The 12,986-nt window shown below is 39.5% G+C and overlaps 1 protein-coding gene across 1 annotated transcript in view; it reads right to left on the bottom strand.

The window, feature by feature from the left end:
* Positions 1 to 4,522: 4,522 nt before the first annotated feature.
* The window catches only part of LOC118628467 (caspase-13-like), a 24,896-nt gene continuing 16,432 nt past the window's right edge, over positions 4,523 to 12,986 (bottom strand). The window contains 6 exon segments of the mRNA XM_036259445.1: positions 4,523 to 4,582; positions 6,227 to 6,329; positions 8,527 to 8,636; positions 9,833 to 9,976; positions 11,087 to 11,321; positions 12,462 to 12,635. Coding sequence (XP_036115338.1) covers positions 6,231 to 6,329; positions 8,527 to 8,636; positions 9,833 to 9,976; positions 11,087 to 11,321; positions 12,462 to 12,635 — 762 coding nt within the window. The 3' untranslated portion in view covers positions 4,523 to 4,582; positions 6,227 to 6,230.

Here is a 12,986-nt window from a genome sequence, read left to right as displayed (position 1 = left end):
GAAGTGCTAGGAACTTCCCTCTCAGAACTGCTTTTGCTGCATCCCAGAGATTATGTGTTGTTGTGTGTTCATTTTCATTGGTTTCTAGGAAGTTTTTCATTTCTTCCTTGATCTCCTCAGTTACCCATTCATTGTTTAATAACATGCTATTTAGCCTCGATTTGTTGAAATGTTTTTTCATGTTCTTATTTCAATTGATTTCTAGTTTCATGCCATTGTGATCTGAGATGATTGATATGATTTCAATCTTCTTGAACTTGTAGAGACTTAGTTTGTGTCCTGTCATATGGTCTGTCTTTGAGAATGTCCCATGTGCACTTGAGAAGAATGTGAATTCTGAAGTTGCGGGGTTTAATTCTCTGTAGATATCTATTAAATCCATTTTGTCTAGTGCTTCATTTAGAGTCTCTGTTTCCTTGCTAATTTTTTGTCTAGAGGATCTATCCAGTGGTGGCAGCGGGGTGTTGAAGTCGCCTGCTATGATTGTATTGCTATCAATTTCACCTTTGAAGTCCTCCAGAAGATTTTTAATATATTTTGGTGCTCCTATATTGGGTGCATATATGTTTATCAAGGTTATATCTTCGTGCTGGATGGATTCTTTCAATATTATGTAGTGGCCTTCTTTGTCTCTAGTTATGGCTTTCATTTTGAAATCTATTTTATCAGATATGAATATTGCTATCCCATGTTTTTTTTTGCTTTCCATTTGCTTGGAAAATTTTTTTCCATCCCTTTACTTTCAACTCACGTGAGTCTTTTGTTGTGAGGTGGGTCTCTTGTAAACAACATGTAAATGAGTCATGCTTTCTTATCCAGTCAGCTACTCTGTGTTTTTTTATCAGAACATTCAATCCATTTACATTTAATGTGATTATTGATATATAGTTATTTATTGCCATATATTTTTTTAGTGTGGTTATATTTTTCTTCCCATTTCTTCTACTAATTACATTAGTCTTTTTAACATTTCCTGTAGTGCTGGTTTGGTGCTCATGTATTCCCTTAGCCTTTTTTTTGTCTGGGAAGCTCTTTATTTGACCTTCTATTTTGAGTGATAGCCTTGCTGGGTAGAGTAGTCTTGGATTCAGATCCTTGTTTTTCATGACCTTGATTACTTCATGCCATTCCCTTCTGGCCTGTAGTGTTTGTTGTGAGAAGTCAGCTGAGAGCCTTATGGGGTTTCCTTTGTTGGTAACCTGTTGCTTATCTTTTGTTGCTTTTAGGATTCTCTCTTTGTCTTTAATTTTTCACATTTTAATTATTATGTGTCTTGGTGTAGGCCTGTTGGGTCTTCTTACTTGGGACTCTCTGTTCTTGAACTTCAATGTCTTCTTTCTTCACAAATTAGGGAACTTTTCTGTCACTATCTTTTTGAATATTTTCTTTATCCCTTGCTCATTTTTTTCTTCCTCGGTGACTCCTATGATGCAAATATTATTGCGTTTGCAGTTGTCCCACAGTTCTCTTAAGCTGTCTTCCTGTTTTTTAATCGTTTTTTCCTTTTGGTTTTCTGATCAGTTGATTTTTTCTACCCTGTCTTCAAATTCACTGATCCGATCCTCAGCTTTTGTTGAGCTTCCTCAAGATTATGGCTCTGAATTCTAGCTCTCCTAACACGCCTAACTGCTCCACATTGATCTCATCTTCAGTGGAGGTCTCTTGCTCTTTTATTTGGCTTCTGTTTCTGTGTTTCACCATTTTGTCTATCACAGTGGGCTTTGGAGCTTGCCAAGTTTTTCCTGTGGGTGTTGGTGTTCTGCTGTTTATGGCTCCCTCTCTTGGGTTTAAATGAGCGAGGGAGCACCCACGTTAAACACTACCGTCAAGCCTACTCTCCTGGTTAAAGCTGCTAGCCCATGAAAGGTACTGTTATCCTCTAGCTTTTTGCCTGGAGGCTAGCAGTCAAGGTTACTTGATGAGTTTTGGGTTGTCAGTTGATTGAAAAACTCCCTCAGTTGCTCAACTTAAGGGGATTTTATGAGGGTGGGGCAGATGCTGGTTGTTAATGAGCATCAGTTAGCACTTCAATGGCCCACAAGGTGGAGTTGAATCCTGAGGGAGGGGCTGCTGCCTCTCCCCAGAGCCCTGGGAAGGAGCAATATGGCCACTGTCCTGTGTGGCAGCAACTCAGCAAAAGCTCTGAGTGCCCTCCCAATCCTGAGTGTCCTGACACAGTTCCAGTCCAGTCTGCCCTCCCTCTGCTGGAGCCCAAGGTGAGTGGCTGTGGCTTTCATAGCCTCTGTTCCGGCTCTGTGCTGTGGAGCCGCTTGTGAGTGTAACCTGAGGGTGCTGCTCCCAGCTAAGGCCGTTGCCAAGCTGCTGACCGTGGGCTCCCAGCCCCCATCTCGCACCTTCGCAAGCCAACCAGGATCGAGTCAGTGTCCCTGGTTATATGGTCCTCGCAAGCTGCTTCTCTGTTTATTTTTCCCATGTGTTATATGTGTTATAGTTGTAATTCCAGTTTGGTTCTGGGAGATGGTCTGTGTAGCTTCCGTTCACTCTGCCACCATTTTGGAATCTCTTTTGGTTTTTTGATTGGTTGATTTTTTCTACCTTGGCTACTAATTCACTGATCCAATCCTCAGCTTCTTCCACTCTGCTGTTTAGTCCTTCCAATGTGTTCTTTATTTCTGCTATGTCATTGTTCATTTTTTTCTGGGTGGTTTTTAATTTCCAATTGGCTGATTTTCAATGTTTCTATGAATTTACTCTTCGTGATGGTGTCCTTACACATGCTGTTGAGCTTCCTCAAGGTCATGGCTCTGAATTCTAGCTCTGTTAACTTGCTTAACTGTGTTTCATTTATCTCATCTTCAGTAGAGGTCTCTTGTTCTTTCATTTGGGATGTTTTTCTATGTTTCACCATTTTGGCTATCTCAGTGTGTTTTGGAGCCTGCCAAATTTTCCCTGTGGGTGTTGGTGTTCTGCTGTTTTAGGCTCCCTCTACTGGGTTTGGTTGAGTGTGAGAGGACCCACTTTAAACATCACTGTCAAGTCTTACTTTCCTGGGTAGAGTTGCAAGCCTAGAAATGGTCCAGTTATCTTCTAGATTTTTGCCTAGAGGCTATTAGTAGAGGTTACTTGAAGAGCCTTGGTTTCTCAGTTGAATGAAAAACTCCCTCAGGTGTTCAGCCTAAGGGGATTTCCAGATGGTGGGGCAGATGCTGATTGTTAATGAGTCATAATTTGCATTTCAATGCCCCACCAGGTGGGGTGGAATCTCTGAGGAAGTGGCTGTTGCCTCTCCCTGGAGCCCTGGGAAGGAGTAAGATGACAACCTTCCTTCCTGGCCACAACTGAGGAAAAGCTCTGAGTGTCCTCCAAATCTCGAGTGTCCCCACACAGTTTCAGTCCAGTTGCCCTCCCTCTGCCAGAGCCCCAGGTGAGTGGCTGCGGCTATTTTAGTGCTCTGTCCCGGATCTGCGCTGTAGAGCTGCTTGGAATTTTAACCCGAGGGCACTACTCACAGGTTAGACAGCTGCTGTCCATGGGTTCCCAGCCCACATTTCACACCTCGGCAATCCTACCAGGATCGGATCAGTGTCCCTGGTTATATGGTCCTCACAAGCTGTTTTTCTGTTGCTTTTTCCTAATGATTTGTCTTATTTTAATAGTAATTCCAGTTTGGCCTGGGAGATGGTCTGTGTAGCTTCCATTCGTTCCGCGGGCCCTTTGGAATTCTCTTGTGATAGTTTTGGATCTCTGATACTGTCTTTGTGCTAACTCTAATAGTTCACACTCAATCTTACTGAATGTCTGCAATTAGTCTTTTTAAAAGACCAGTTTTTGCTGACTTGCTCAATTTTTTGTGTCATTAACATCTCATTGATTTTTGCTTTTTAATATTTATTATTTGCATTTTCTATTTTATTATCAGTTTAGTATTTTTCTGGCTCCTCAGGTTCAGTGCTTAGTTTATACTTTTTTATCTTTCTGGTTTTTGCATGTGTTTGTATGCAACTAGTGTATGTATATGCAATATAAATATGTGTGTTTGTGTGTGTGTTTTTTTTTTCAAACTGTGCAGTGATGTGTGAAAATCTTTGTTATTGGGTTTTTAATATTATCACACAATGGTAGAATGAGGTCCCCATAATATGTATTTTTGGATCTTTATGATATGTCTCATATTTCCACATAGACAAACCAAGTAAAGAAATATAAACAGCATCATTCTTCGTAGTGTTAGTTAACTTTTACAATTCAAAATTCAGTTAAACTTTATAATTCAGAACCCTAATAATTTCTGTTTTTCATTGCTTTGGAAAGGCAATGCAGAGCAGTGATTAAGAACTCAGATTCCAGAGCAAGTCCAGTTGAGTTCAAATCCTGCTATGTCCACCTACTAACTGTGTGACTTTGGGCTTATGAGTCATGAGCTAAAAAATCCATTAGCTTTCTCCACTCATTTTTACTCACCTATCATTTTAATTTAAATTCTCTTCTCTATTATAAAGGACCCAAAGATGCAGCTTATTTGTTTTTATTTTTATTTAAATACAAAAGGTTAAATATGTGTGCCAAACTAGTAAAGTTGCTTCTCAAAGTTGATAAATGAGGCAGGACTGCCAGTCATTTTCTGAAGAAGAAAAAAACACAAGGTGAAGATAGTAATTCCCAGAAGCCTTCAATCCAGCTATTATCATATTTGCTTATTCATCCTTTTCCATGTGTTTTTGCCACTTCTCTTGGCTTCTAACTGTGACCCTTGTAGAATATTCACAGAAAGTACTCAGGGTGATCTTTGTAACATCTGATTAGATGATCTCACGTCTCTGTTCAAAAGCACTCAAAGGTTTCCTATGTACTCAGGATAAACATTTTAGAATATTTACCCTGTAATCACCAAGGTCCATGTGATAAGGCTTTTCCCCGTTTTCATGAATTTGTCTTTGGCATTTTCCCCACTCTCATTCTCCTCCTGCCCCCTGCCTTTGGCAAACAAGCTGAGCACCTTTCTGCTCAGGGCATCTCTGCTGGCTGGTCCCTGTGCTGGAACAGTCTTTCTGCACAGACACACAAGGCTCAGTGGCCCACTCTGTCTACGCTGTGTTCTATTTCATTATTTTATCACTTCAAGGAAGTCTTTCCTGAATAATCTATCTGTTTTGGTACAACCTCCATCTTTTTAATTTTCTTTAGTTTCGTCTTAGCTCTTATCACTCTCCGACATATATTTACATATGTACTTAGAATCTGTCTCCACTCACTAGAGTGTGAGCTTTCTGAGAGCAAGGACTTTATTTATTTTGTACACTAGTATATCCCAAGATTCTAAACAGATCTTAGAACATAGTAAGCACTTGATAAATATTAGTCAAATAGCTCAATTCCTAAATGTGGATCTATAGGACTAATTAGGCAGTAATAGCTATTCTGATGAAGGAGCTACACAATTATGCAACCAGGGAGTCACAAGCCAGGGGTAGAAGATAGTAGATAAAGATTTCAAGTATTGAGATAAACTTTACTATAAAATATAATTTTAATTATGCAGCTGAGAGGGAACTTGATAATATACTTCTAGTACAGTGTGATATAAAGCTGTTATAAATGAGGAAAATAATTATTGGAACTAAACTCGGTGGGACCATTGTCAATATATTTATTTTTTAAGATGTGTGTCAACATGGGTGTTTGAAGGGATTTCTGAGCAGTAAGTAAGGATCTGAGAGAAGACACTGAGTATTCTGTGATCTACACTGTGAGGACAGTCAGAGAGCCAGAGTATGCCTCAACACAAAAACTGCAGTCCAAGATAACGTTTATACTGTCTGGTAATGGGAGCTCAGTGTCAGCAATGTGACATCTGCCCTCAAGGGATCGATGAACTGCTTCCTTCACAGTCATCTGTTTTGTTGTCTGTTTTTTTCAGAATCTGAGACAATGTTAGATAATGTGTGTGTGTGTGTGTGTGTGTGTGTGTGTAAGAGAGAGAATAATGGAAGCATGAGTACATTTCGTTTTATTAATTGTTACCCTGTGTCCTTCATTGTTTATTACTTCTTGTGTTAGCCTGGTTTATCTCCTTGATTGGCTGACTGACTGATTTATTGATTGTGGATCCAGATTCATATAAGTAGAGCAAAAAATAACATCTAATCATCAAATACATCAACAAGCAACATAAATTTGACCACTCAAGCAATTGGTTGCCATTGGTCATTGGACCTCACCACTAATATTACTTTCCCGTAATATTGCCAAAAGCTCTGATACGTACCTTTTCAGTTGCCAGGAAATAGGTAGAAATATCTTGACAGGGATACTCGTTCAGTGGTGGGCATCTGGGCTCTAACATGTGGTGTTTCAAATGATAGTTGTACCTAGAAACAAAAAGAGCATCTGATGAAACATAACTCTGATTCACTCTCAGAAAACATTTTGTACCATGAGCCAAAAAATTCTGGGAATGAAGGGTATGCCTAGAGCTGATGGGATGAAGCCCATGGATATTCTAACCACCTGTCACTGCTACCCAACCTTTTAGAAGTAATGCCCCATGTCAGAATATATACAGTCTTTATTTCAACACCTCATGCCTAACTCAAAGTCTTTCAAAGTTCATTTCTTCTATTTTCTGTTCCTGATCTACAGATATAAACTGATCTATGAGGGTCAGTTCATAACAATGGGATCTCAAAGATTCTCTATCTTTAACCTCCAAGTCTAATTCCTTAATTCTGTAAGGCACAAAACAAAATTTTATCCCTCAGACTTGAACACAACAACTTTCACATTCCCACTACCAAGCTGACCTCTGAAGTTTTTTTGCCACTGACAGATAAATGAGATTGTATTGATTCTGTTGATAGTTATTAAGAATAAGAAAGGAGCAAAGGAAGAAGGCCAGACATTATAGGCATATCATTTGGGCAGCTTCACCAGGAAGCTGCAATGTCACACTCCACAGGGAACCACTGGCCCATTCCCTGCAGAGCACTGGGTGGGGGATCCAACAAACAGGAGATGAACATATGTATAATGAGCTGGAGTGACACAGAAAAAGTGCCTGTCATTCAAGCTAGGGGAACAATGGATTAACTACAGTAGGCCGGGCCTTTGCAGACCCATGAAAATTTGGGAATACCTAGTCCTGCAGATAAAGGAGCTCGCACTCTTGCATGGCCATCTTGGCTCTCTGGTTCCTTTGGCTTTGCTCCTGTCCCTGTTCTCTCCATGACCCATGGCCATACGAACCCCACATGCAATGGACTGACGGACTCAAGCAGGGAACACAAGTTCAGTTAGCCTGATGCTGTATTAGACTGTGGAGACATAGAACAGAAATTATGGACACTGGCTTTGATTTTAGCTCTGCTGAAAACAAAATGGGACTTCTTTTTTGGTAGGACAAAGAGAAATGGGACCTTGAAACTGAGGGGCGTAATTCCACAGAAATAAAGCTTTCTACAATATCTCATCCTTCTATGAAAGTCTCTGAAAATACCTTTTCACAAAATATTGCAGCAACTGTTGAAGATGAGGACCTCTCCCCAACAATAATACTATTTCTAGACTTATCCTAGAAAGTAAAATATCTCATTCCTATTCATCCAACAGAATTTAGTTTTCTAAATTCTCATTCACAGAGACCCTAACTCATGTTACAATGCAATCTTCTTGCATTTATTAAAGGTATATTCTTCTTTTCCTACAGGAGTGCTGCTGCTCTCTGTAGTTTAAACATAAAAACAACCACACTTTCCCATATTCTTAATACCAACACCTTTCTCCCTTAAGAAAATGACAAAAAGGAATATCTGTTCATTTATTCATGAATGTGCTTATTAAATGAATAGTACTTTCTAAGTGCCAGCATGTTGAGGTATCGAGCAAATTCTTGCCTTCATATGAGTGAATGCAGATAAAAATCAAACAAAATATATAACAAACAAGTGGTGGTCAAACTGTGGAGAAAAACAAGTTAGGAGGGATGAGGCCTATCTTAAGTGGGGAAATAAATATCTTTTTTTCTGGACCACTCCACTCAAAAAATGTCTTCTCCTGTGTTTTCCTTTATGTGCCTTTGATCTTTTTTAACCCTCCCGCAGTCTGTAATGACAGATATGTTTGTTGGCCAACTTGTTTAGGATCCATCTCTCCCACAACAATGTAGGCCTTGGCAGCCTATGACACAGTGTCGCTTCTAACCTGTGTCACCAGGATAGCAACAATCACCAAGTAGAAAACTCAATATACATTTATTTAATAAATTGAACAATACAAATGAATTCAAAGTACTTTCCATTCTTTTAATTTTAAGAATTTATAGCCCAGAACAAGTAAGCTCACATGTTATATTATTTTTTCTATTTTCATCTTCTGAGGTAGTATATTGACATCTTCCTTTTCTAAATCATATTTTAAACCCCTGGGTAACAGAAACCGGGAACTGCTCTACTTTTGTTTGCCTGAAAAAGTCTGTCATTGTCACTTGAAATAAGAATAATAGTAAAGTCTTCCTGAACTAAAAAAAATATATATATATATATGTTGTTAGAAAAGGAAAAAGAAGCTTACCTTTCAAAATACTTCCTCTAGGTGACAATGCCAAGAGTATTTTTGGAAGCATGTGATTAGTTGTGTAATGAAGAGAGAACCCTTAGTTCTGTCTCTCCAGGATACATTATCTGTGAAGATAAGGAGTGTAAGCCTTGGGCTGTGGCCTTAACTATTCTTTTATTATACTTTTGTTGTATATGTATATATAAAGCAGAGCTTGGGAATTAACTTGACATGTTTAGGGGAAACACTTATATCTCTAAATGTTCCACAAAGGTCTAACTATAGGGATAACTCATCAGAATTACATAATGATCATATTATATTCTTGGAACTAATTTTGCTACATGCCTCAGGTTTACTCACTTGGCTTTGATAAAAGACTTGAGAGATAACAGGAATTATCCCATTTTACAGAAGAAAGAATAAACACTCAGGGAATTCCAAGAATTTCTCCAAGCTCATAGAGTAAGCAACAAAACTTGGCCACCTGGTCCCAAGGTTGTTACAGAGTATATATCATACTGCCTTTCACAATATAATAAACAAAGCAGATGAACAAATTCAAAGGCAACTTTCAGGGGAGGGATAGGTTTATGGCATTAATTGTGGTGACGGTTTTACAGTTTCATATTCATATGCAAACTCACATTATATACATTAAGTATATACCTTCTTGTATATCAATTTAACCTCCATGAAGTGGTTAAAAAAAAAAAAAAAAGACTTAACACAAAAATTTGCTAATTAGAAAAAATCAAATGTAAGTTTTCTTAAGATACTACCTAAAGGTCAAGAAGTAAACACTTATCTCCTATTATTAAGCCTAATATGTCTCATCATATCATTTTCTACCTCTTTTAAAGGACATCTGCATCCTGCTGAACCACGCAATGCACCACTCTAAATAGCATCACGTGTAAATATGCAGCAAAAGGCTTGAACTTGATTATTTAAGAAAGAACAGCCAGTCCGGGATCCATAAAAATTCTATTCAAAATGTTAAGCAGATTTGATAGAAAATTGAGTCAATTATTTGTTAATAAATGGTGTATGGTAAACAGGGTTTCCTGTATTGGATTGTTTTAATGTTTGGTATATATTTGTCAAGTGAAGCACTTAGAATAAAAGTACAATTTTAAAGAAAGGAAAAAAATGTAAAATATCTGTTTCCATAGAGTAAATGAGATAAATGTAAATTATTTTGACAGCACTCAAAACGTTTCTCAGACCACTGCTGCATAGAGCCTATCTTAATGTTCTAGAATCATTCAGAGCTGGCCTCAGGCCCACACACCCTCGTCTGTAACTGAAAGACACCTACGCGGGGTTGAGGAGCAGAAAGCAATGAAGTCCTTCTCCACGTGAGCTTTGTAAACAGCATCGTCCTCCAAGATCTCAGGTGACTGTGAAGAGTTGTCTGCCATGGGTGCTGGAGAGTCACTGACCCACAGTTCCCCGCGATTTGCTGTAGAGACATTAACTTTGTACACACTGTGTACCTCCCTCAGGATGACTGTCACAGTTGCCCGCCTCATTCTTTTTAAATGTTTATTCTAACCAGTTCCACACACAGACACACACACACGCACACTCACCGTAAGCCCCTTCCCCCACAAACATAACTCGGCCTCTCTCTAATGTCTTTGAACAATGTGCCAATTAATAGTGACAGCATCTTATCAGTAAATAGTAACAGTGTTGTAACACTAAAAGACCCTTTGCAAAGAAGAGCATAGGAGTTAAAGTCTTATATGCATAATTTCTCAGCCTAGTTACGATTTTTTAGCTAAGTTACTTTTGCTTTTTCTCTCAAACACTGCTCCAACAACCTAAGAGGCAAATGGAAGTCAGAAGAAAAAGTCAAAGGAAATTTTGACAGCAGTCCTAAGTACCCTCATCTCCCTCCTTATTTCTCCTTCAATAATGCATGAGGAGCCCAGGCCGGTTTGGCTCAGCGGCTAGAGCGTCGACCTACGATCCAGAGAGTCCCAGTTTTGGTTCCCGCTGAGGGCTCGTACCTTGGTTACAGTTTTTCTCCAGCCCTGGTTAGGTTGTGTGTGTGGCAACCACTTGATGTGTCCCTTCCACTTCGATGTTTCTCTTTCTCTCTCACTCTCACTCTATCTGAACAAAAAAGAAAAAAATGTCCTTGAGTGAGGATTAAAAAAATAATAATAATAATGATAATGCATGAGGAAAAACAGGGTGCCACTATTGCAGAACAGCCCCACTTTAGATGAAAGTCTCCTCAACCAGAGAATGTCAAAATATCTGTAAAGCATTGTCAAGTAAAGCTGTCATTAAAGTGATTTTACTTCAAAGTTTAAATATTCTTGTTCAACTTCAATTTAGAAATTCTGAAAACTCCTTCACTACTTACCTTGTTTTTAATCAGATGAATATTTCTTATCTAAAAGATAATTTCTCACAATACCAACCCTGTACCTGGAGTTTCTCGAGAATCCAATTCACTATTTGCACTGAATGGGGTCTAAGATTGTTTCCCCTAAAAACAAAAACATGTCACAATCCTTGGCAAACACATGCCCTTTGGATTTTTCACGTCGGAACTCACCACCTCGGCAGGCCTGGACAATGATGACCTTTGGCTTGTCCTTGAGACTGAGGCAATTTCGGTTGTTGAATATCCGGAAGATGGTGTCATAAGGTAGCACATCTGGCTTCTCATCACTATGCTGAGTCCCACAGATTCCATCCAAGATGCCATGAGACATAAACACTAGGAATGTGCTGTCTGAGGACCTGTGCTCTGGGCGAGCAGCAAATGCCTCCAGCACTGACTCCATGTCCTGAAAAAGACCACAAAGTCTTACTTTAATAGGACCAAGACTGACATTAATCAGACCTCCTATTTATCATGAGCAGTACAAGTAACATGTGTCATGTTCCAATCACTGAGCCTTCCTGTCGTGGTTGCTCGATTCTGGCCGTTGCCTTCTCCTTCCCTCAGCAGAGCAGGGGCTTCCGTCGGCTCCTGCTGACACTGCCGAACCACCTCTTGTATATTTCACAACTGCTTATTTGAACTTACATACTTTTCTATATAGCTCTGTCTTTTATCTCAGTACTTAATAGGAGCCTTCAAAAACCCTTCTTACTGTGCTTAGAATAAAACTCCTGACATATGTATACGGTCTCTTCCCTCCTCCCTCCCTGTGGGCTCTAGTCACACTGGTCTCTCTGTATTTCCCATGTGCCCGCTTCATATTCAGTTCAGGTCTTTCATCTGCAGTCATCACTCTTGGAATGTATTTTATTCACCTATTTCCAGACTTGTCTTGTTACTGGCAGTCATCTGTCAGCTCCTCTGTCCCTAACAAGGCTTTTCTTGACCATTCCATCAAAACAATTACTCCACACTCACCAATTTGCTCTTATGTTTTCTTTTACTTGTTTCACTTTCTTTTCACTCTTACTGAGAGGCACAAAGACACACCATATCTCTGAAATTTCTGTTTTGCTTTTAATGTGATTGTCCTTGCTCCCCCCACCAGCAAATCTAAATCAATGCCAGCTTGGAACATCCAGTCTCATTCACAGTCCTACCCCCAGTGCCAAAAATAGGCCCTGGGACAAACCAGGACTCAGTATTTATATGGCGAGTACATGCTTTGAAAACATTCATTACATTAGAATTTTCTGGGAATATTGGGTCTGAATCCTAATCATCTTTGAAACTAAAAATTGTGTGGGTATACATGCCATCACTTTTTGTCCAGTTTTATGGAATTGAGGACATTTGGAGCTCAAAAAAGACTGATTTCACCTATCTGATCATTTCATTTTATAAACACACACACACACACACACACACACACACACACACACACACGTGGCCTAAGGTTGAAAGTATTCGGCTAACATTACAAAATTAATTTGTTGGGAGGAGGACGTGTGTCAAACACGACCATGTTTGGGGTGGGGCACACCTTGGCTGTGAGCTTCTCTTCCACAGTCACATTGTAGTCAAGGCCCACAAGCAGCTCCGTCATCCTTGTGATGTCAAGCTCAGCTCCCTCCCTGGCCGGAAGGTGATCAAACTCTCTGTTGCAAATGATGAGAGCCAGGCGAGTGCGGCCCATTCTGTCCTTTATTGGATAGATCTGCAGGAAATGGACACTCAGTGAGTTTGATTTGCCTAAATATCTTTCAAACCTTCATATACTAGTCACTGTTGCTTTGTTACAGGCTCATAGCGCTGCCCTCTCCCCTCTCCTGTGCCAGAGATCCTGCCTTTTTCTTTGTAATGGAGTGAATGGACACGAGAAGGAAGTGAGAATTGAAAGTGATCGAGGACCTTCAGTTTATTTTTAAAAAATACTCTGAAGAAAAAAAAGAAAAGAAAGAATGTGATTTATTTTCAAGACCCCAGGACTAGACCCAGAACATACTTGCTCAAGAATCTTGAGACTAAAACACTTTCTTCCCTAATGTTCTCTTTTCTCTTCTTGGCC

This window comes from Molossus molossus, unplaced genomic scaffold (assembly GCF_014108415.1).
Source record: "Molossus molossus isolate mMolMol1 unplaced genomic scaffold, mMolMol1.p scaffold_m16_p_13, whole genome shotgun sequence".
Lineage (NCBI taxonomy): Eukaryota > Metazoa > Chordata > Mammalia > Chiroptera > Molossidae > Molossus > Molossus molossus.
The sequence above is the reverse complement of the archived record's forward strand: the minus strand, read 5'-3'. Positions and strand labels throughout refer to the sequence as shown.